The sequence below is a fragment of the Odocoileus virginianus genome, chromosome 8 (assembly GCF_023699985.2).
Source record: "Odocoileus virginianus isolate 20LAN1187 ecotype Illinois chromosome 8, Ovbor_1.2, whole genome shotgun sequence".
Classification (NCBI taxonomy): domain Eukaryota; kingdom Metazoa; phylum Chordata; class Mammalia; order Artiodactyla; family Cervidae; genus Odocoileus; species Odocoileus virginianus.
The window spans coordinates 80,447,696-80,468,255 of record NC_069681.1 but is presented as its reverse complement, the minus strand read 5'-3'; the positions used below and the strand labels follow the sequence as shown (position 1 = coordinate 80,468,255).

General features: G+C 44.2%; 1 protein-coding gene across 2 annotated transcripts in view; it reads left to right on the top strand.

Moving 5' to 3' along the window:
• The window catches only part of DCLK1 (doublecortin like kinase 1), a 157,667-nt gene that overhangs the window by 40,959 nt on the left and 96,148 nt on the right, over positions 1-20,560 (top strand). For both annotated transcript variants that reach the window (XM_020893392.2, XM_070471800.1), the window contains exon 2: positions 14,413-14,529. In XM_020893392.2, the coding sequence (XP_020749051.1) occupies positions 14,413-14,529 (117 nt within the window). The remainder of the gene's footprint in view (positions 1-14,412; positions 14,530-20,560) is intronic.

The window sequence follows — 20,560 nt, the reverse complement described above, 5'->3', positions numbered from 1 at the left end:
AGAAATATTTTTAAAATATTTATTTGCATACATGTGCCCTGGAGGAGGGCATGGCAACCCACTCCAGTGTTCTTGTCTAGAGAATCCCGTGGGCAGAGGAGCCTGGCAGACCACAGTCCATGCGGTGGTGAAGAGTCGGACACGGCTGAACCGCTGAGCACACATGCATGCTTGCACACTATACTCTCTTTTTTTCACTCATAAACATCCCTTATTAAATAGTCCTAACAGTACTTTTAAAATAAATATATCATTATTAATTATATGGCCATGATAGGTTGGTAGTGCATTTTCTCTTCATAAATTGAAAGAAAAAATATTTGAGAGAGATTAGTAATCAGGTGGTAAGAGGTCTGTAAAAATAAAAATGCTATAGATGAGGACTGGATGGTGAGTCAGAATCAAAAGCCAAATTCCTTCTTAAAAAATAGTATATATTATACAATCTTAAAAACAAAAAAAAAAGGATGAGTGAATGATTCAAAATTATAGAATGTTTTCTGCTGTATTCCTAATAAAATTGTCAAAATTTAATTTAAATAATTAAGAGGAAAATGTTAAAAATCAATAGATCATCAATCACATTCCAATAAAGAAAGAAGAACAAATCTGGCTCATCAACTTTAAGAAGTGATTACCAAGGAAAGACAAAGCAGATTCTAGTGTGGCAGAGTGTGGCACAGCTCCAAACTCCTGTTAGGAATGATTTACTGCTTTCTTTTAACTTTTTTGCACTTTTTGAATTTTTATAATGGTTATAGGTCCTCTTTATAAAAATAATAGATCCATTATAAAACATTTTTGGTAGATTATTTTCAAAGAAAAATTATGAAATTATGCATTAAATGTTGAAATTTCTATGTATAACCATGTTTTCTCCATTAAGTGGGGCCCAGTAGACCTCTCTAGAATCCTATGGTTGCTAAGAGACCATCAAGTTAGATATCTTCTCTTCTAGCCTACAAGATGCTTTAAGTTTCTTTAAAAATAAAAATTATCAGGTACATGATGTGCCAGGAAGGATGGGAAGAACAAGCTCACTCGTCTGTTTTCTAACTCGAACAGATTTTTAAAAATTATTTAAACACATTTCTGCTAATATTTTTGGAAAGGAAAAAAAAAAATCCTCTCTATGTGAAACTGAATGTCTTTAAACATGGCTTGACACTTTCCTCTCTGTTTTGGAAATAAAGAGTCAAATTCGCCACAAAAATGCAAGTTTACCTTAGCTCAGCATTGCAGTTTACTGGGTAAATATTTGAAGATGATAAATCTAGCCACAAAAAGCAAGTTATCTACTGAAGTGATTTAGTGAACTCCTGGGCCAGAGATAACTACCTTGTGGACTGCAGTAATGACTTATTTGTTTGATGGCTAAGGGCCAAATGCAAAAAAATTATCATCTGATTTCAGGCAGCTTTCCAGCAAGTCTACCCTAATGTCTTCCTTCTAACCAGATCCTTTTCCTTGAAAGACCACAATCCCTCTAAAATCCTATATACTGTCATATTAGAAGGCTGCCTTCATGTGACTACAATATTTATTAGCTTTGAAATACTATAACCCAGGGACTTACATAAGTACTGCACAGGGAATTCATTTCAAGCCGCATTTGACCCCTTGTTTTAAAGGTGATCTTCAAATAGGTTTAAGGGGAATAAATCAATATTTCAACCCAGAGTCTGCCTTCTCCTAAAAAAAAAAAAAAAGAGGCTTTAAATGTTTCTAACCTTTTTCTTCTTTTCTTCACTTTGGAATAGAAGATTAATCACATCTACCCAGAGATGTAATTTAATGTCTGTCATTTGGAATAGAAGGGAAAATAGATAAATGGCTCGTGAAGGAGGTGCTTTCAAATTAAACTATACAACCAAGGGTTTTATTAGGAGGTTGATGCGAAGGATACTTCTCATTAAAAGGAAAATCAAGTAACAAGGAAACATGAGAAATGAGGTAATAAATATGACACTTTTGGGCAAAAGTGAGGAAAGGAAATCTTAAGTTTTCAGAGCAGGCTACAGAGAATTACCCCTAAGAATTAGCTCACTCTTAAAGTGTCTCCCTCATGTTGCATGAATGTGAAAGAATTTAGAAAGAAGAAATGGCTTAGAAATGTGTTTGATCGAGGAAAAGTCTGCCATTCATAACTTTACATTCTTTGTGTATGTGTGGCTGAAAATTCATCCCTTTCCTATTTGTACGGATGTCAGTTCAGTTCAGTCACTCAGTCATGGCCCCTCTTTGCATCCCCATGGACTGCATCATACCAGGCTTCCCTGTCCATCACCAACTCCTGGAGCTTTCTCAAACTCATGTCCAGCGAGTCAGTGATGCCATCCAACCATCTCATCCTCTCTTGTCCCCTTCTCCTGCCTTCAATCTTTCCCAGCATCAGGGTCTTTTCCAGAGAGTCAGTTCTTCACATCAGGTGACCAAAGGATTGGAGTTTCAGCTTCAGCATCAGTCCTTCCATTGAATATTCAGGGTTGATTTCCTTTAGGATGGACTGGGTGGATCTTCTTGCAGTCCAAGGGACTCTCAAGAGTCTCCTCCAGCACCACAGTTTAAAAGCATCCATTCTTTGGCACTCAGCTTTCTTTATGGTCCAACTCTTACATCCAAACACAACTACTGGAAAAACCATAGCTTAGACTAGACGAACCTTTGTCGGCCAAGTAATGTCTCTGCTGTTTAATATGCTGACTAGGTTGGTCATAGCTTTTCTTCCAAGGAGCAACTGTCTTTTAATTTCATGGCTGCAGTCACCATCTTCAGTGATTTCGGAGCCCAAGAAAATAAAGTCTGTCACTGTTTCCATTGATTCCCCATATATTTGCCATGAAGTGATGGGACCGGATGCCATGATCTTGGTTTTTTTGAATGTTGAGTTTTAAGCCAGTTTTTTTACTCTCCTCTTTCACTTTCATCAAGAAGCTCTTTAGTTCTTGTAACTCTGTTCTAAACAAATGTCTGAGCTGTAAGACGTCAGGGATTAAGCTATGCATACCGAGATGAGCTCCTAGATAATAGTTTTCCTCAGGTCTGCATAGTTAGAAACTGGCAATCTTGGTTGAAAACTGATATTAATGGCTCCCTCTTCCCAGATCCCCTCCCATTTCCTTATCATTCTCCCCATACCACTTCTTCCTCCTGGACACCGACTCACATGAAACAAGGTGAAAGGGAAGGTTTGAGAAGCAAATACAGCATCCTTTGTGATCTGTGAGCAACCCAGATCATGCAGCCAGAAATCCAGTAGGTCACAAAAAGTATGGCAAATATCTTGTCTGGTTGTCCTCTTGTTTTAACGGTTCCATCCTAAATTCAAAGACCCATGTGAGCTGCTTAGAAGTGCAGGGCTAGCAACAGCGGAGAAATTCACCAGGAATGCCCATGTCATGTTGGTTCCACCATTTTCGGGTGTTTGCCCCACCTCCTTGCTCATTCAAACAGTGTGGCACTTGGAAAACCTGGAATCATCCCCCAGGCCTTTAACATGTAGCCTTCTTAGCTGTATTTGACAAGCGTGTCCCTTATGTGATTGCTAACTGTAGAAGAGCAGAGTTTATCTACTGAGACAGGCTCTTCACTTTGTCAAAAACAGAAGCAACAGAACATTCTTCTCTGCAGCCGCATTGCAAGCTAAGTGGTAGGGGAGTTGCCGTTCAGCTGAAGACACAGATTGCAGGGGTGAAGGGGGTTGGCCTCAGAGAAGCTTAGACTATATTAATGACCCTAGAAAGTGGAGCACCTAGAAACATATCTCTTATTTCGATTAAATCTGTGAAACTTTGAGCTTTAAGTCGTTTTTATCCTATTTAATCTCTCAGTGAAATAACCAGACTTGCTATTTTCCCTGAAGCCGTGGAACAGTCAAAAAGCTATTGACAGACTATAAAAGTTGCCCTGTTGTGGGCAGTGTCTATTTTCTGTACTGATTATGAAAAGATGGAAAGAATGTATTTCATCCCAGTTTCCTGGGGTCTCTCATGCTGCTGATCTTCAAAGAGTACCCTGGACACCCATAGGCATAACTGATTCCCAGAAAATGAATTTCTCTGCAGCACTTGATTTAATTTCTCCAGTGAGTCTCCCTGATGGCACTCTTAGAACACTCTTAGCAGAGAAGTGTTGCTTCTGTGGTACCGATGGGGAACTTTTACTAAGAGCTTATGTTTCTTCGGGGTGGGTACTTCCGTGATACCCCCAAGAAGTCATTCATTCTAAAGCCTGCTGATGGTTAGTTAGAACAATATCTAACCCATTGTGGGAAAACCATTGGCTGCCGTGCTTCTAAGTATTTCCTTGGAAGGAAATACGAGCTTTCTGAAGAACCTAGTCAACTTTTATCATCCTGGAGAAGGAAATGGCAACCCACTCCAGTATTCTTGCCTGGAGAATTTCATGGACAGAGGAGCCTGGTGGGCTGTGATCCATGGGGTTGCAAAGAGTTGGACACAACTGAGCATGCACACATGCGTGTATATGACTTTGCGGAAGTTTCTTTGGTACATGAGCCCTTCCCCCCACCAGGAGCCTAGTTCTTCTGCTTTAAGCGACAGGTGATGAGCAGCCAGGACAGGCTCGCCTCACACGGTGCCCTTCTCAATTGTACCATGGACATTTCCATGAGCAGTGCACCTAAATCTCTTTAAGTGCCACCCAGGGTACTAATTAGAAATAGAAACTCCCAGATCCTCATCCAGAGTTACTGCATCAAAACATCTGGGGAGGGGGTGTGGGAGGTTGTGTGTTCAACAATGACCCCCAAGTGATACAGTACAATGCTGCCCCCTCAGGAAGATGCTGGACTATATCTGTTACTTAATTCCTTTCTCCAGTTACTAATTATTATTTATTACCGTCTATGGCCTGTTTCTTAGGTTACCCTTTGAGTGTCAGAGTCATAATCATCTGAGGTGCTTGTTCAAGATGCAGATGCCTGGCCTTTGAGATCAGAATCTCTAGGGACTGGATCCAGGGACCCTGTTGTTGTTTGCTTGTTTGTTTTCACATGCTCCCTTTGATCAGAATAGGGCATCTCTTTATAGTTCTAGAGTGGTTCTTCTCAAGCTTTAATGTGAGTCCAGATTACTAGGAACACTGGGAAAAACGCACCTTCTGAGTCAGTAGGCCTGGAGTGGGACCTGAGATTCTACAACCTCTCAGGCGATGTTGAGGCTGCTGGCCGTGGACCACATCAGCACAAGATGCTAGAGAACGTCCCTAAACAAGGTGGCCTAAACTGTCGGACAGCACAGAGCCTGTGACTGTTTTGATGGGAGGAGAGTAGACCCCATCTAAGCTGTGACTAGTCCTGATCTCATTAAGGCGGCAAAGGACAGTTCTACACCTTCCCCTTTCTCAGGGAGCCCCATCGAGACTTCCCAGTTGGGCCTGGGCTGGAGCCACTAGACCAAAGATGTACACTTATTTCTGCAGGAGTGGGATAAAGTCAGGCATAAAAGGAGCCTTACTCTACAGGACAGAGCTATGAAATTTTATTTCAATTCTCACTTCCATGCTTTTTTTGTTTGTTTTTCTCTAGGAGAAATTTATAACTTGCTTTTTTCTTCCTTTTGGTCCTTAGGTGATTTATCTGTTTCTTACCTATCTTTCAGATTATTTCCATCTTGTAACTAATGATAACCAGGTGGTTATGAGTTGTTAATAAACGTGAACTGCGATTCTTCTTCCAAAGTCTGCTTTTGGCTGAGCCTCGGGGCGGCAGTTTGTTGTTTTTGAAAATTTGAGTTGGGACCAGATCTAAGTAGGATGGATATTTTTTGTTTTTTCAAGGCTGATTTATCCTGCTGATCTCTCTCCTCAGTCTGTTAGTTTAGTCCTTTATTCCAAATGCCACATTGCACAATTACTTCAAATGCTGAGCCTCTGGATTTATTTATTTATTTATTTATTTATTATTTTTATTTTTTTTTAGTGATTTTCTTATCTGTGGACCAGAGAGTGGCAGAAAGTTTCTGGTCTGTGGACTGATACTATTGGGATCACCTGGTTTTTTTTTTCTTTTTAATGCTTTAGGTTCCATCTCCAGTGATTCTAATTCAGTTGGTCAAAAGAAGGACAAGGGTTCTCCATTTTTAGAGTGGGAAAGTCTGTCCTTTATCCTGAAGGGGGACCATGGGCCTTGGTAAACTCCGGTCTCTCTTGGCTTCAGCACATGAAGCCACTCCATTGTGCAGACCAGTCAGCAGGTCTCAGAAGTACACCTGCCAAAGATCGTGTAAGCGGGGGTTGTCCTGCCCACTCCCCCCACCAGCCCCACCCAGACCTCCCTTAAGCCTTGTGGACTGGACCGCCGCACTGTATGTGAAGTCCTTCTCTTCCATCCATTCTGTTACCTGTGTCCAGTCCAAGCCACCACCCTTCCTCACCTAGATTAGCCCCAAGGTGATGGCAGGAGGAGAAGGGGACGACAGAGGTTGAGATGGTTGGATGGCATCACCGACTCAATGGGCGTGAGTCTGAGCAAGCTCCGGGAGTTGGTGATGGACAGGGAGGCCTGGCGTCCATGGGGTCGCAAAGAGTCGGACACGACTGAGCGACTGAACTGATCTTTTAGACTTGCAGACCTGAACATTTCAACGCTTTTGTTTAAACTCCTTCTGCAACTTCCCATCTTGCTTCAGTAAAATCCAAATGCCTCATTTAATCTTCCCAATCCTGACTCACTCTGGCCCCTATCTCTCTCTTTCCTGTAATCTACCCATGGCTGGTTCCTTCCTGTGTTCAGAGCTCACCTTCAGTGTCCTCTACTCCCAGAGACCTTCTCTGGCCACCCCTGTAGAGAAACCGCTCACCCAGCCACTCACTGTCACTGACAGCATCTTTCTTTCCTTGACAGAGCGGTTAGAAAATCTGCTCTTGTTCTTTTTGTGTGTTTTAAGGCCCATTTCATCTTCTACAGTATAAACTCCCGTCAGAGCAGGTACCCTGTCTCCTGATTTACTGCTGCATCCTGGCACCTAAACAGCAGGAACTTGGTAAATATTTGCAAAACATATGAATTTAAGCTGAACAGGGAAGGATGAGCGGAAATGAGACAGCACAAGGATGGAATTGTTCCTCCTGCAGGGAAATTAGTGTTCTCTAAAGGCCAGAGGCAGGAAGATACTTAGTGTTTGTCAGAAACTGCAATAGTGTGTGCAGAGGGAGGAGAGAGGAGCTGAGGTGGGCAGGGACCTTACAGGCTGTGCTCAGCATGTTCTCAAAGAGCAGCAATGAGCCCTAGAAGGGCTTTAGGCGGGGAAGTAACAGCAGAATCCTGACAACAATTTTTAAGAAAGGTTTGTCCTAAAATTGCGATACACTGCAGTAGGTTGAATGACCACCCAATAATGTCAACTAGTAAACGTTCCCTTTCTTTACGGTCCCTTGTAAACGGGCCATAAAGAGAGCTGAGCACCGAAGAACTGATGCTTTGAACTGTGGTGCTGGAGAAGACTCGTGAGAGTCCCTTGGACTGCAAGGAGATCCAACCAGTCAATTCTAAAGGAAATGAGTCCTGAATATTCATTGGAAGGACTGATGCTAAAGCTGAAACTCCAATACTTTGGCCACCTGATGCAAAGAACTGACTCTTTGGAAAAGACCCTGATGCTGGGAAAGATTGAAGGCAGGAGAAGGGGACGAGAGAGGATGAGATGGTTGGATGGTATCACTGACTCGATGGACATGAGTTTGAGCAAGCTCGGGGAGTTGGTGATGGACAGGGAAGCCTGGCGTGCTACAGTCCATGGGGTTGCAAAGAGTCAGACACGACTGAGCAACTGAACTGACTGACTGAAATGTTCCCTAACTTAGAAAAAGCTTCTCTGCAGATATGATTAAGTGAAGGATCTTGAGATGAGATTATCTTGGATCTTCCAGGAAAACCTGAAATGCTGTCACAAATACCAGCCTAAGAAGGAGGCAAAAGGTTTTGACACAGATACACTGAGGGAAAGTCCATGTGAAGATGTGGGCAGAGGTCTCCATGATGTGAGCTAGGGAACGCCTGGAGCCACCAGAAAGAGGAGGAGGCAAGGCCAGGGTTCTTTTCTAGAACCTTCGAAGGGACTGTGGTGGCTCTGTAGCACCTTGATTTCAGAGTTCTTCCATTTTCCAAACTCTCAACTAAGAAGCCAAGAGTGTTTCAGGGTCCCATGTTACCATGTTCTCAGAGACGGCAAAGCAGTGCATGCTGATCTGATTTTAGCAGGCAACTGGAAGACTTACAACATTGCCAGTCACATTATCTTCTCTGCAGCGGATCCACAGATACCTGAAGCTATGGATCCATGTTGGCCAAATCTACTGAAAGAATGTGCAGAATGCATTGTTTTGGGGCTTCCCAGGTGGCACTAGTGGTAAAGAACCCACCCGCCTGCCAATGCAGGAGACATAAGAGACTCAGGTTTGATCCCTATGTGGAGAAGATCCCCTCAAGGAGGACATGGTCATGTTGGCCCAATCTATGGAAAGAATGTGCAAAGTGCATTGTTTAGGCCCCCGGGCAGGTGGTTGGTGATGGCTTCGTTAATGCCCTCAAGGAAGAATTGAAGAATCTATTGAAGGCTGTTGGGAACATCGCTAGTGGAAAGATCCAGAAGTGGTTCTCAGCCAGGGGCTGTGGCAGCGTGTGGAGACATGTTCTGGTCGTCACAGCTAGAGACGCTGCCGGAATCTAGTGGGTAGAAAGCGGAGTCCACTAGTGCCTGGCGCTGAACAATACAGCTGATGTGGCAAAAAGGAAAGACCCAGATTCGCATCAGGAAGGAAAGATCTGGTGCAGCAAGGCACACGGCAGCCTTTCCTGTTTTGTGTTCGGAAGCCTTCCTCTTTTTCTCTTTTCCCCAGGGCTGAAACTTGAAGATGGTATGAGGAGCGGGCTGGGACTCCGTGGAGAAGAACACTCGGGGTGACAGACGAGACAGCAGGAACCTGGGCTACCAGGCCGTCTCTAGGCACCAGATGACACTCAGCTGTTATGCAGGGAAAATTACTTCTTACTTGACTCTCAGGAGAAAGAAAAAGTATTTGGGGAAGAGACTCGCTCACACAGTTAAAACAGTAGATCTGAGTGGTGACTCCCGAGATGTCAGGACAGAGCATGCCAGCGCCAGAAAGCCTCCTCCGGATGTCATGGAAGGGTCAGCACCCAGCTAGCAAGTGCTCCAGAGCTGATTCCTGTTAGTTTCACAGCCAGCAGCCACGCAGCATCACGCAGGAACACGTGTGTGCCACCTGCCATTCTGAGCTGGGGGTTCTGAGGGTTGTGGTGGGCCAGGCTAGGTGCTGGGTTTAGACACACAGAGATATATTTTTAGAAGGCACTTTTAAAAAAATCTCAGTTTCTGGGACTTTATTCTCCAGTGAAGCCACTCCAGCTGACACCTTTGCTTCCAGTCCAATCTGCTACAGATTTTATTTTTTAGAAAAACTATGGTTTAGGGTGTTTCTGTCTCCACTGCTTTTATGCCAAGACCTGCTGCATTTGGAGCTTTGGAACGCTGGTTCCAAACCCTGCCGTCAGTAGGAATGGGAGTTCTCACTGCGGTGTGAGAACTGACTGAACCTAAATGGTGCAGAAAAAAGAGAATGCCTCAGTTCTCAGAGCCTTCATCCCCCCCGGGGAAATGCAGCAGATCAGCCCTTCCTGCTGGAGCCCGCTTTTGTGGAATCTTTTGCTTGTTTTCTTTTGCCTTGCCTCGAGGCTTTCAGGATCTTAGTTCCCCTTCCAGGGACTGAATGTAAACCCTGCGAAGTCATAACCACTGGACCACCAGGGAGTTCCTAGGAGCCAACATTTGTGGCTCAGACGGTAAACCGTCTGCCTACAAGGCGGGAGACCCAGGTTCGATCCCTGGGTCGGGAAGATCCCCTGGAGAAGGAAATGGCAACCAGTATTCTTGCCTGGAAAATCCCATGGACGGAGGAGCCTGGTGCAGGCTACTGTTCATGGAATCTCAAAGAGTTGGATATGACTGAGCCATTTCACTTCAAAAGACTGCCCTAAAGTGTGAAAATCATTATGTTTCTATAGGAAGTAAACTTGAGCCGTCAGTCACACCAGGAATGGTCTTCCAGCTCATCCACACTGAAAGCTGGAGGCTAAGCAGGATGGTCAGAGCTTCAACAGCCAGAAGGCTGAGCCAGAAGGTGGTGAATACCCCAGGCCCTGGAGGTGCACCAGAAAGACTCTGGCCAGCCCCTCACCAAGACAGAAGGGGAGGATATTCATGAATTGAGGACAGCTTTGAATGGGTAACCATTTATAACCGTGGTATTCTCAGATGGGTCATTCCAACCCAGAGCATCTGAACACGTAAGAGGTACTTTTGTTGGACAGTTAGACAGCCAGAATTGCAGGTTTTCTCTGTTGGTCACTGAACTTGTGCCATATTTGTTAAAAGTCTCTAGAACTAAATGGGCTCCCTGACTCTCTGGCATGTAGCCACGGAGAGGAAGTAAAAGAAAGTGAAAGTCACTCAGTCCTGTCCGACTCTTTATGACCCCATGGACTGTATAGAGTACTGGAGTGGGTAGCCATTCCCTTCTCCAGGGGATCTTCCTGACCCAGGAATCGAAGCAGGGTCTCCTGCATTGCAGGTGGATTCTTTACCAGCTGAGCTATACTGTTCCATTTGGAAGCTTTGTACCTTTGCCAAGTTAGCAGGGAGCCTGTCTTTGTTACCAGGATGGGCAAGAAAGCACAGAGCATCTACTGCTGGTAACAGATGCTTCCAGATGAACGTGCCCATCTCATGAGTAGCTCAGGACAACTGAATTTAGAGTAGTGATCACTGAGAGGTCTCCGCCTGACAGAGATTTTAATCTGCTGGCTTTACAAAGAGCTTAGAGGAGTAAAGAAATCTCTTGTTTAGAGGATATTCTCTAGCCAGTTTGCAGCATGTCAGTAAGGCTGCCTAGGCATTGAGGGGACATCACCTTGTCCTTCAAGGTTCTCCAAAAGATACTATCAGGCTCTGTTGAATGCATGAGCGTCTCGGCTATGTGAGCTCAGGTCAGCTGCTGATGCCAGTGATGGAGTTCTGGAATTGTTCCTGTTCTCTAGCACCCTTCGTTACACATCAGCCTACACTTCCCAACTATTTCTGAGTTGGGGGAGAATCTGCTCTGCGGGTGGGAGGGGGGGTGGTTCTCATGCCACTGGGAACGGGGCCAAAGGGTGTGTTCCTTCTCCAGTTTCCTCCCTCTGCATTCACATCCTGGCCATCACAGAGCACCTGTTTCATGAGTTGGGGTCCCGGGTGAAGGTGGGAAATGTCCTAACCTCTCTTACCAATTATGAGAACATCTGTAAAGCTAACATTAGTACAGACCATATGGAGAATGGTACTCTCCCCCTCACAGAGCTATGATTATAGGGACTTTCTGAAGCAGAGATTTAATCAGACTTTGCTTGCTTACTTGCTTGCTATGGGAGGTCCAGTCACAGAGACCCAGTTAATGTATTTCATCTGATTTTCTGTACTTGGGTAAGATGTGACCATCAGTGGCAAGAGAAATTACTGTCCTGAAGCTTCTTTCAAGTGGCTTACCTAAAGCCCTTCAATCTCATCCTCCTCAAGAAGTGTCCCCACAGCCAAAGGAAATGCATCCCTCTTAATAGGAAGATGCCAAAAATATCAGAATGAAGTGATTGACCCTAAAGGCAATGACCCCAGCAGAGAGGGGAGGGTGCTATTTGCTTCCATGCCAGACACTGTGAAAATGGCCTTCGTGAGAACAAATAAGGTTTTGTACTTTACTGGCCATTTAGATCGTATTATTCACAAGCTTTCTAAATTGTGCTTTTAAGCTGACAGAGATTTTGGCATTCTCTCTATAGTAATGAAGCATTTGTCCTTCTCCATGACATCTTTCACCATCGTAAAATACCACTTCCATTTAAAGTAATTAAAATCTAAACTGTAATGGGAAAGATGATTGCAGTCCTTTGTATTTTTTTTTTTCTCTAATTTATGGTGGTGCTGCAAATGTCTTCAGTTGGTTTTATTTTGACCCTGGGTGGGGGTGGGGGCCGGGGGGAGGATGCAGTTACTATCCTTGTTGTGTGTCTGCTTTCTGTTATTCAGCCCTAGCCTTTCAGGATTATGCTAATCTCCCTGTATGACTCAGGAAGCTTCACTCTTATCCTGAAGGCAAGTGGCATGAGATTTGTAATGATCTTTCAGACTCCATGATCTCCCAAACGATTATTTCCTATAATTCCATTTTTGAAAGAGAGTTCCTTATTTCTTTTTTGTTTTTTTCTGGTGCAGTAAGCATCTTGACAGACTCCCAGCTTTAGTAATTAAATTTTAATTTAATGTTGATATGAGAATGGGTTGCTTGCCTTCCTTCCCATTATCCACCACCACCCTCTTGTCCATCTGCCCTGTCCATGGTCACTGTTAATTTTCCAACCTTTACTTACAATGGAACAGGCCACTGCACCAGATCCTGGGATTGTGAGGATCCGGGAGACTGGGATTCCATTGCAGACCATTTAGACCCTCAGAGCCTCACTTGCCTTATCTGTAAAATGAGAGGTTCGATCATTCTAGCGAATAATAGTTAAGAGTTCACACAGGCGGTAACAAGATGAGTAACAACATGGGCCAGTATTTATTGAGCAGCTATTATGTGCTTTTAAATATGTCAGGACTAGTTGGTACCCCTGGTAGCTCAGTCAGTAAAGAATCTGCCTGCAGTGCAAGAGACCCGGGTTCGATCCCTGGGTCTGGAAGATCCCCTGGAGAAGGAAATGGCAACCCACCCTAGTATTCTTGCCTGGAGAATCCCATGGACGGAGGAGCCTGGTGGGCTACAGTCCATGGGGTCGCAAGAGTCAGATATAACTTAGCGACTAAACCACCACCAAGGGAGTAGGGGATGGGGAGGCAAATGAATAAATGAGCCCTTTTGATAGATTAATAATATGGTGAAAAATGAGTTCAAGAGAAGCCATAGAAGCTATAGAAGCATGGCATGAGTCCGCAAGGTTTTTTCAGTACTCCGAAAATCAAACAGAACGCCTACATTAGCTCTGGTAAGACTGAGCCGCCTGACAAAAATACCCACTTTCTTTCTGGTGGCTGGAAACATGTCAACTTAGTGTGGTAACAGTGGTTCTATTATGCTGCTCCAGAACCCTAGCTGGTAGGTGGAGCCCAGAACTAGCAATTTCTGGCACCTGTGGCAAACAGCATGCGACAGACCCCAAAATCAACTTTTTAATTCACTTTGCGGCTCACAGATGGGTGTTATTACCAGTGTGCACCATCTGGTAGCTTTCTATTTTAACCATTCATCCCTGCTAACTAGACGCCGGGCTTTTTTAAATTATTATTTTAAATTCATGTGACCTCTAAATGTTCACAACCTAGGAAAAAAAGATCCTGGTCATCTTGCCCTCCTTGTAGTCCTGGTTTTGATTTACAGTGAGAAATGTATTATTATTTTGTGCAGTTTGTTTCATAAGCCAACATTTTTCAAATATGAGGCCCACAGAAGAAAAACTAGCCCTCTCGGGTTAAAAGATTATGGTGCACTACCAGGGGGTCGGCGTTTCTGGTTCCAGAGTCACGTGTGTTCTCCTCCAGGCCGGAAGAGCTCACCGCCTGGCATGGAGTGAACACTTGGTAACAATGTCACTGGAAGCATACCAGTCTACAGGCAGCATTAGATCTGTCCAATCTAGTTCCTAATGTACTTCTGAGAGGCCGGGCCAGTGTCTATAGGCTGGGACAGACTCCAGGAGGTGTTGGCCGTGGTGTGGACAGACCCTTGAGCCAAGTGGATGTTCTTGTCACATGGTGCAAAGATCTGTTTTGTGAATTACATGACTTTCCCTGGTGGCTCAGACAGTAAAGAATCTGCCCGCAGTGGATAACCAGGTTCGATTCCTGAGTCGGGAAGGTCCCCTGGGCCACTGAACTGTGAGGGAAGTCCCATTTTGTGAATTAAAACCTTGAGACACGCTCTCAGACGTTATTCATATGGTGGTTCTGGTCATGTCTTCTGATATTGTTTCTTGCTTGTGGCTCCTTTGAATTTGTGCTGGTATGTTCATATGCACTCTTGTCTGTCTTTGTTTAAGAAGTGGGAATCTCCTGCAGGGCCACTTGGCCAGGCCAGAGCAACCGCTGGTGGTGGTGGTTCAGGGCGGGTGGTTCTGGAACCAAATCTCCGTGAGTACAGAGGGACAGCTGCATTTAGCTCGATGTCTGAGACGTCCAGGTGCCCTTTTTGGTCATCGTCTTGGTTCTGTTGTCATGGACATGTGCTGGACTGGCAGGAAGCACGTGTGACTGAGGAAGGCTGTATATTTCTAAGTTTCTTGTACATTTGGAACGGTATGCGCCATGCCCCTCTACTGACGTGCGGCCTTTCTTCTTTCCCCAGAATGTCGCGTGGTGAAGTCCACTTCCTACACCAAAATAGCTTCGTCGTCCCGCAGGAGCACCACCAAGAGCCCAGGGCCTTCCCGGCGCAGCAAATCTCCAGCCTCCACCAGCTCAGGTAAGGCCGCGGAGGAGCCCCGAGGAGCCCGGGGCGACTGCTTTGTTTCTGACGCATGCTGAGCGGGGGGTGTGTGAAAGCCCAGAGCGTGAGGTTTCAACGGAGCGCAGATTCCGGTTTGTAATTTTAGAACAGGGTAAGCTGGGGGAACAGATTTGCCAGAGTCTAGCATGTTGGCTGTAAGAAAAAACATCGGGTTCAGGAAAACTTAATGAAAGATTCGGAAAACCCAGAGTTGCCCACAAATAGGAGTACGCTCCTGACTTGCATCATTTCTGCTCAAAAAAAGAAAAGAAATATTTTTTTAGGCTCAGGGCCCCCGACTCCAGAAACCTCCATTAAAGCTTCTGTTCCACTTGTGAATGGCTGGCTCCGTTTGTGTTCGCTGATTCTCGACCAGCGCACTTTCGCTGTGGCCCCAGCGCAGCCCTGGGGCCGGGGTAACGGCAGTGACTCTGGGCCTGGCTCCTGTTTTCTGTCTGGGGCTCTCGTGCTGGTGTTGGGGCAGGATGTGGACTCATAGGATGAGTGCCTCAGCTCTGCCCTGTCCTTCTGGGGCCTTAAACTGATGTGAATTAGCTTGTCTGTCTGCGTCTTAGGTAGAAGATTTATTTCATGATGGTAGGTAATTATTTACTAAGTGCTCTAAACTGTTGAATGTGAATTATTAAATGATACATACATCAGAGTGATCGTCATCTGATTTCACAAACGCAGGTGGGGAAGCTCTAATAGAGACCAAGAGCTTTAGGGTCTACACTAAGGCCTTCTTCCACTCAGTGGTGTGGTCCCAGAGGGATGGGAAAAGATCTCTAGGACCTTCCTCAGGCACGACTGCCTAGTGTGAGTTACAGCCTCCCTTTTAAAAGTGGAGATGCTGTCATCTTTTTTTTTCCTAATTAAAACTGAAACTTCTGAAATGAGTCTTAGAAGAAGGGACTCTTAGTTGGCTGGAGAGCTAGACCATGTGGTCCACCTTGGTTCTCTAAGAGGTGCTTTTCCCTGGGGGCTTTGCTGCATGCCACAGTCCATAGCGTTGCAAAGAGTCGGATATGACTGAAGCGACTTCTCATGCACGCACACACACTCTTCCCCTGCAGATCCTCCAAGACCTTCTTTTCACTTTATCCCCTCCCCACAGCATGGCTACAGCATCTCACAACACAGCTGGTCCTTGAGGTGGGGCAAATGTGCTTCACCTATTTTCCGATGGACTCAGAGATCCTCCCTTATTGTGTCATAAGCTCACCTAGACTGGACGGAACACTGATGTAAGACTTTGCTAAAAAGTAAGGTGATGAGACTCAAAAGTTTAAAGTTCATGAGAGTCATCTGGGAACTTGGTATCGAGTTTGCCATTCTTACCCCCAAACTGTCTAGATTCTGACAAGGACAAAAGCCTGTTTTAACCAATATTCCAGGCAGTTCTGATCAGGTGATCCTGGTCCCAGATTTAGGAGGACAGACAGGTAAGGAAGTGGTTTCCAAAGTGTGGTCCCTAGGCCAGCAGCATCACCATTCCCTGAACTGGGGCCCAGCAGTCTGGGTTCTCACAAGCCTTCCAGGTTATGTTGATGTTCACCTAAGTTTAAGAACCCCTGGGTTGTAGGTAACAAAAGGAGAGATAAATATGGGAAGTCACTGACTCTGGATTGTCAAGGGTGGAAGAGGAGGCCTGCTCATCTGCATCTGTTGGCATAACAAAGATGACTTCCTTTCTGGCTCCCTGCTTGCCTCCCAGGTTAACCCTGTAACCCTGGGCACCGTGAAGTGTAGCAGTGAGCAGAGGAGAGTGTCAGCTGCCAGTCTCCTTTTCTGCATCCTCATGATGACCTGCTTTCAGAGAACCAGGCCCCTGGGAGAAGAGAAAATTTGTATCTGAAGATCACCTCTTCTCTGGAAATTGATACTGGAGAAAGGCTCTCCCTTCTAGGGAGATGTCACCTCCCTGCAGATGTAGACTCCAAGAATGGTAGGGCGATGACAGAAAAGCTGCTGGTTAAAGCTCCCCTCGGGGGCAGTAGCTTGTTATTAATCAATCACAGGTTACAGTGGAGCCCTTTGGAGGATGATCAGTCTTGACCAAAGAGCAGTCCTCATTTTTTCCAATCAGACCAACCTGGGCTGTAGGATGAAGTTCCACAGAGCAGGAAGGGAAGGAAGAGGAGGTGATGGGCCTAGCCAGCCTGTTTTCCCTAAAATCGTGGCTATTTAGTACAATCGTGAAAAGCTGTGAGGGAGAAACAGGCCTCACATTAGTTGGAATGTTATCAATACCACTAAAAAAAAGCCTATATTAAAAAACAATATTTGTGCCCTATCCAACCCACTTTGATGCTGCACAATTTTACTTAATATTTCCTCTCTCCTTCCTCTTAGTACACACCATGGGGTATGGGACTTCCCTGGTAGTTCAGTGATTAAGACTCTGTGCCTCTATTGCAGGAGTCTTGGGTTCGATCCCTGGTTAGTGAACTAAGATCCCACATGTAGTGAGGCGAGACCAAAAAATCAAAAATTCAAAAAGTACTTAAAAAATTTTTATCAGGTGTGGTTGAGGGGGAAGTATCTAATAATGAGAATGGGCGATTAGCCGAAATCTTACGTCTCTTAATATCATAGATATTTTAAGGGAATCAGTATGCACTTATTGTTATTAACTTTTTGTTATTACCTTTGGGGGTGGTGTTTTTAGGAGCTGTAGGCAGTTAGAAGCTTTTAGGCTTGGGCAAGAATTTCTTTTCTCTCTGCTTCTTGTCTCCGTAGGTCACAGAAGGTTGTGGGCAGGTCAGATTCTTCAGGTCAGATTCTTGTGTGCGTGTCCAAGGACTGGCTCCTGAGATCAGGAGCAGTTATTGTCTGCAGCTCAGGTTTCCACTACAGATGCAGAAGTGTCTTCATGCTTCTGTCTGTCTCATCATGGCAGCCAGGACTGAACAGGGGCCTCCCATGGGTAATATAGGGCCAAAAGAAAAAAAAAGGAGGAGAGAATTTTTGCAACTCAGAAAAAAATAAGCTTGTAAATAATGAAGAGCCTATTTTATTTCAAAAAAGGAATCTAAAATTTCAGTTAAGAAAAAAAAGAAGAACCATCACTCTAATCTTAAAAAGATAATTATGAATACAGGAAATTGTTTCACTTTGGAATTAACTGGTCACAGAGTCACTATTCAGCATCTCTTAAGATTATATAAATCTTATAAATGTATTTAATTATCATCTTATAAATAAAGATGACTATGTCATTTACCAAGAGTAATTCTGGAAACTCAAAAATGGAGATAGGCAAATGTATTAGATGTATTTGAATTTGTCACTGCCAACGTTTGGAACCATTCTCTTTAGAAGTTTAAAATGCATAGGATATATTACCTCAAAATCGATAGGTTGCTTCGAACAAGCATTTCTATTTTCTGCTGTTTCTCTGAATCCCTTTTCCACCAGTTAAAACCTGGCTGATTTGACCAGAAATCACCTGGAATATATGATAGGTACACCATGCCAGGGAATTACCATTTTTATTCAGAAAGCATAATCCAATCCATCCTAAAATCAATGTATTCTTGAAAAATTAACACTTCATTCAAGGTATCTTTAAACTTCTAGGTCAAAAGTAATTAAAAAGCACTCATCACATTTTAATATAAGCCTTTTATGCATATAGTTTTCAACTCCCTGCTTTATGATTTACAAGATATGCCATACAATCATTTCCTGGTTATGTAAGAGCTTATAATATGTGGTGACTGTCTCTTGATTCTGACTTGCTACCAAATCTTCCCACCTTCCTCTGGATGATTCTTATTTGAGAGGGTTTATAGAGCAGCAACACTCAGTCGCAAATGCATGGATTGCCTCAAGGATCCCTTTTCCCAGGATCTAAGCCCAGGGTTTAGAAAGTTCAGTGGTGTCTCCATGTCTTCTGAAGGCAAGTGTTCTTGCTGGATGTCAGGGGATCAGCTGCCTTGGTCCCCTCCACTGAACCAGCCTAAGACTCCTGCCTCTACTCAAGTTTGTCTCTTGAAAACGTGGAAGGGAGCAGTGAATTATCTTTGTATTGACTGCCTCTGAACTTTCTTAAAATAGCCTGTATGGTGTTTTTCATAAATTATAGGACTGGAATGTGAATAACTTCCCTTTCATACTCCTGGAACATTGATGTCCCCCACAGTCCCCTTCCACCCTGAACCTGACTTTGTAACATTGAGGAATTTTTGTTTTTCCTCCTTACACATTCACCTAAAGTTTGAACTGGTTTCTCCTTCAGTTTTAAAATTTCTGCTTCCTGTATTCATCTTCCTGCCTGATACAGAGATTGGAGCATTGCATGAAGTTGAGATTTGTAGGTCCCCATGCTATCTGTGATTGTTTTGTTGACTTTGCATTTATTTTTAAAAAGTTTTTTAATGATCTCTTTAACACTTTTAGAAGTATTTATTCATCTATAGCTGCACTGGGTCTTTGTTGCTGTGTGAGGGTTTTCTCTAGTTGTGGGGGGTAGGGGGGCCTTCTCTCTGCTGCGTTGTGCAGGCTTCTCATTGTGGTGACTTCTTGTTGCAGAAGAGGGATTCTAGGTGTACAGGCTTCAATAGTTGCAGTTCACTGGCTTAGCGGCTATACCGCACGTGGGATCTTTCTGGATCAGGGATCAAACTCATGTCTCCTGCATTGGTAGGCAGATTCTTAACCACAGGACCACCAAGGACGCCCTGGGCTTTACATTTAAATGAAACATCAGAGTTAACATAGAACTTTAATCTCTTTATTTTCCTCTCCCAACAACAAGCAAGACAAGACATTATTCTTTGTTATATAATATATACTCTATTTTTTAAATGAGGAAGCAGTGTCAGGGATGGGGGAACTGCTTGGCCCAGAGTCACAGGGCTAATATGTCTGCTCAGAACAGGCAACTGGGGCTTCCAGTGCTCTGGACACAGCAGGCTGGCCATTCTTGATACCTGTTTCTTCACCTCTGCTTATTAAAATTTTGATCTTCAGGAAATAACTGATGGAGTACCTAGTTTAAAATTGAGATTTAAAACATCATAACCCTTTGCAGTAGAAACCTAAGTGTTAGTCCCAGGCAGGGGCATTCCAGGGGGTGAAATGATTCACTCCAGCTTCATGCTGTTTGCCAGTAGTAGAGAGAAACTCCTCAGTAAATCTTTTCTTTGTTCCTTACTCATTCCTCTTCTTGAGACTAGGAGAAGTTAGAGGTGATTTATTAAGGTAAGGTGTTCATTTACACATTCAGAAATATCAAGTTCAATCCTGCTAGTGTCAGGCGCTTGCTAGACACTAATAATGCAGATGAAAGAAGTAGCCCCTCCGGTCAAGAAGCACACAGGTTAAGCCCCCTAAATAATTTACACCTAGCGTAATTCACAGAGCTGTTGAATTATTAGTAGTCTCCATAACAGAAAGGGTCCAAAGAAGGCAAATTGGAGCTGGAGAAAAAGGAACCAGAAGCCTAAACACAACAAGAAGAAGGAGTCCCGAGACAATTGTGTGCTGAAACACTGAATGAGGTATCATTAAGAAATGGGGAAAACTTCTCCAGTGCTCCAGTGGTGAAGAATCTGCCTGCCAATGCAGGGGATGTGGGTTCAATCCCTGGTCCAGAAAGTCCCCACGTGCTTCGGGGAAACTAAACCCATGCGCTCCAGCTACTGAGCCCTATAGTTGTGCTCAATATCCCGATGGGTCTGTGCACTCTAGACCCTGTGCTCCACAACAAGAAAAGCCACCGCAGGGAGAAGCCCGCATACCGCAGTGAAAAACCCTAGCACCGCAGCCAGAGTAGCCCCTACCTGCCCCGACTAGAGAAAGTCCTTGTGCAGCAATGAAGACCTGGCGCAGCCAAACATTAATTAATTAAAAAAAGAAATGGAGAAAACTGGTTTTAGTTACTTCTTAAAGAAACAGGAATATGTAAGAGCATCATAAAGAGGGTTTCGTGTGGATTGAAGTTTTATTCATGTGTCTCTTTGGAACATAGACATCTCACAACATGTATACTTTTAAAGGT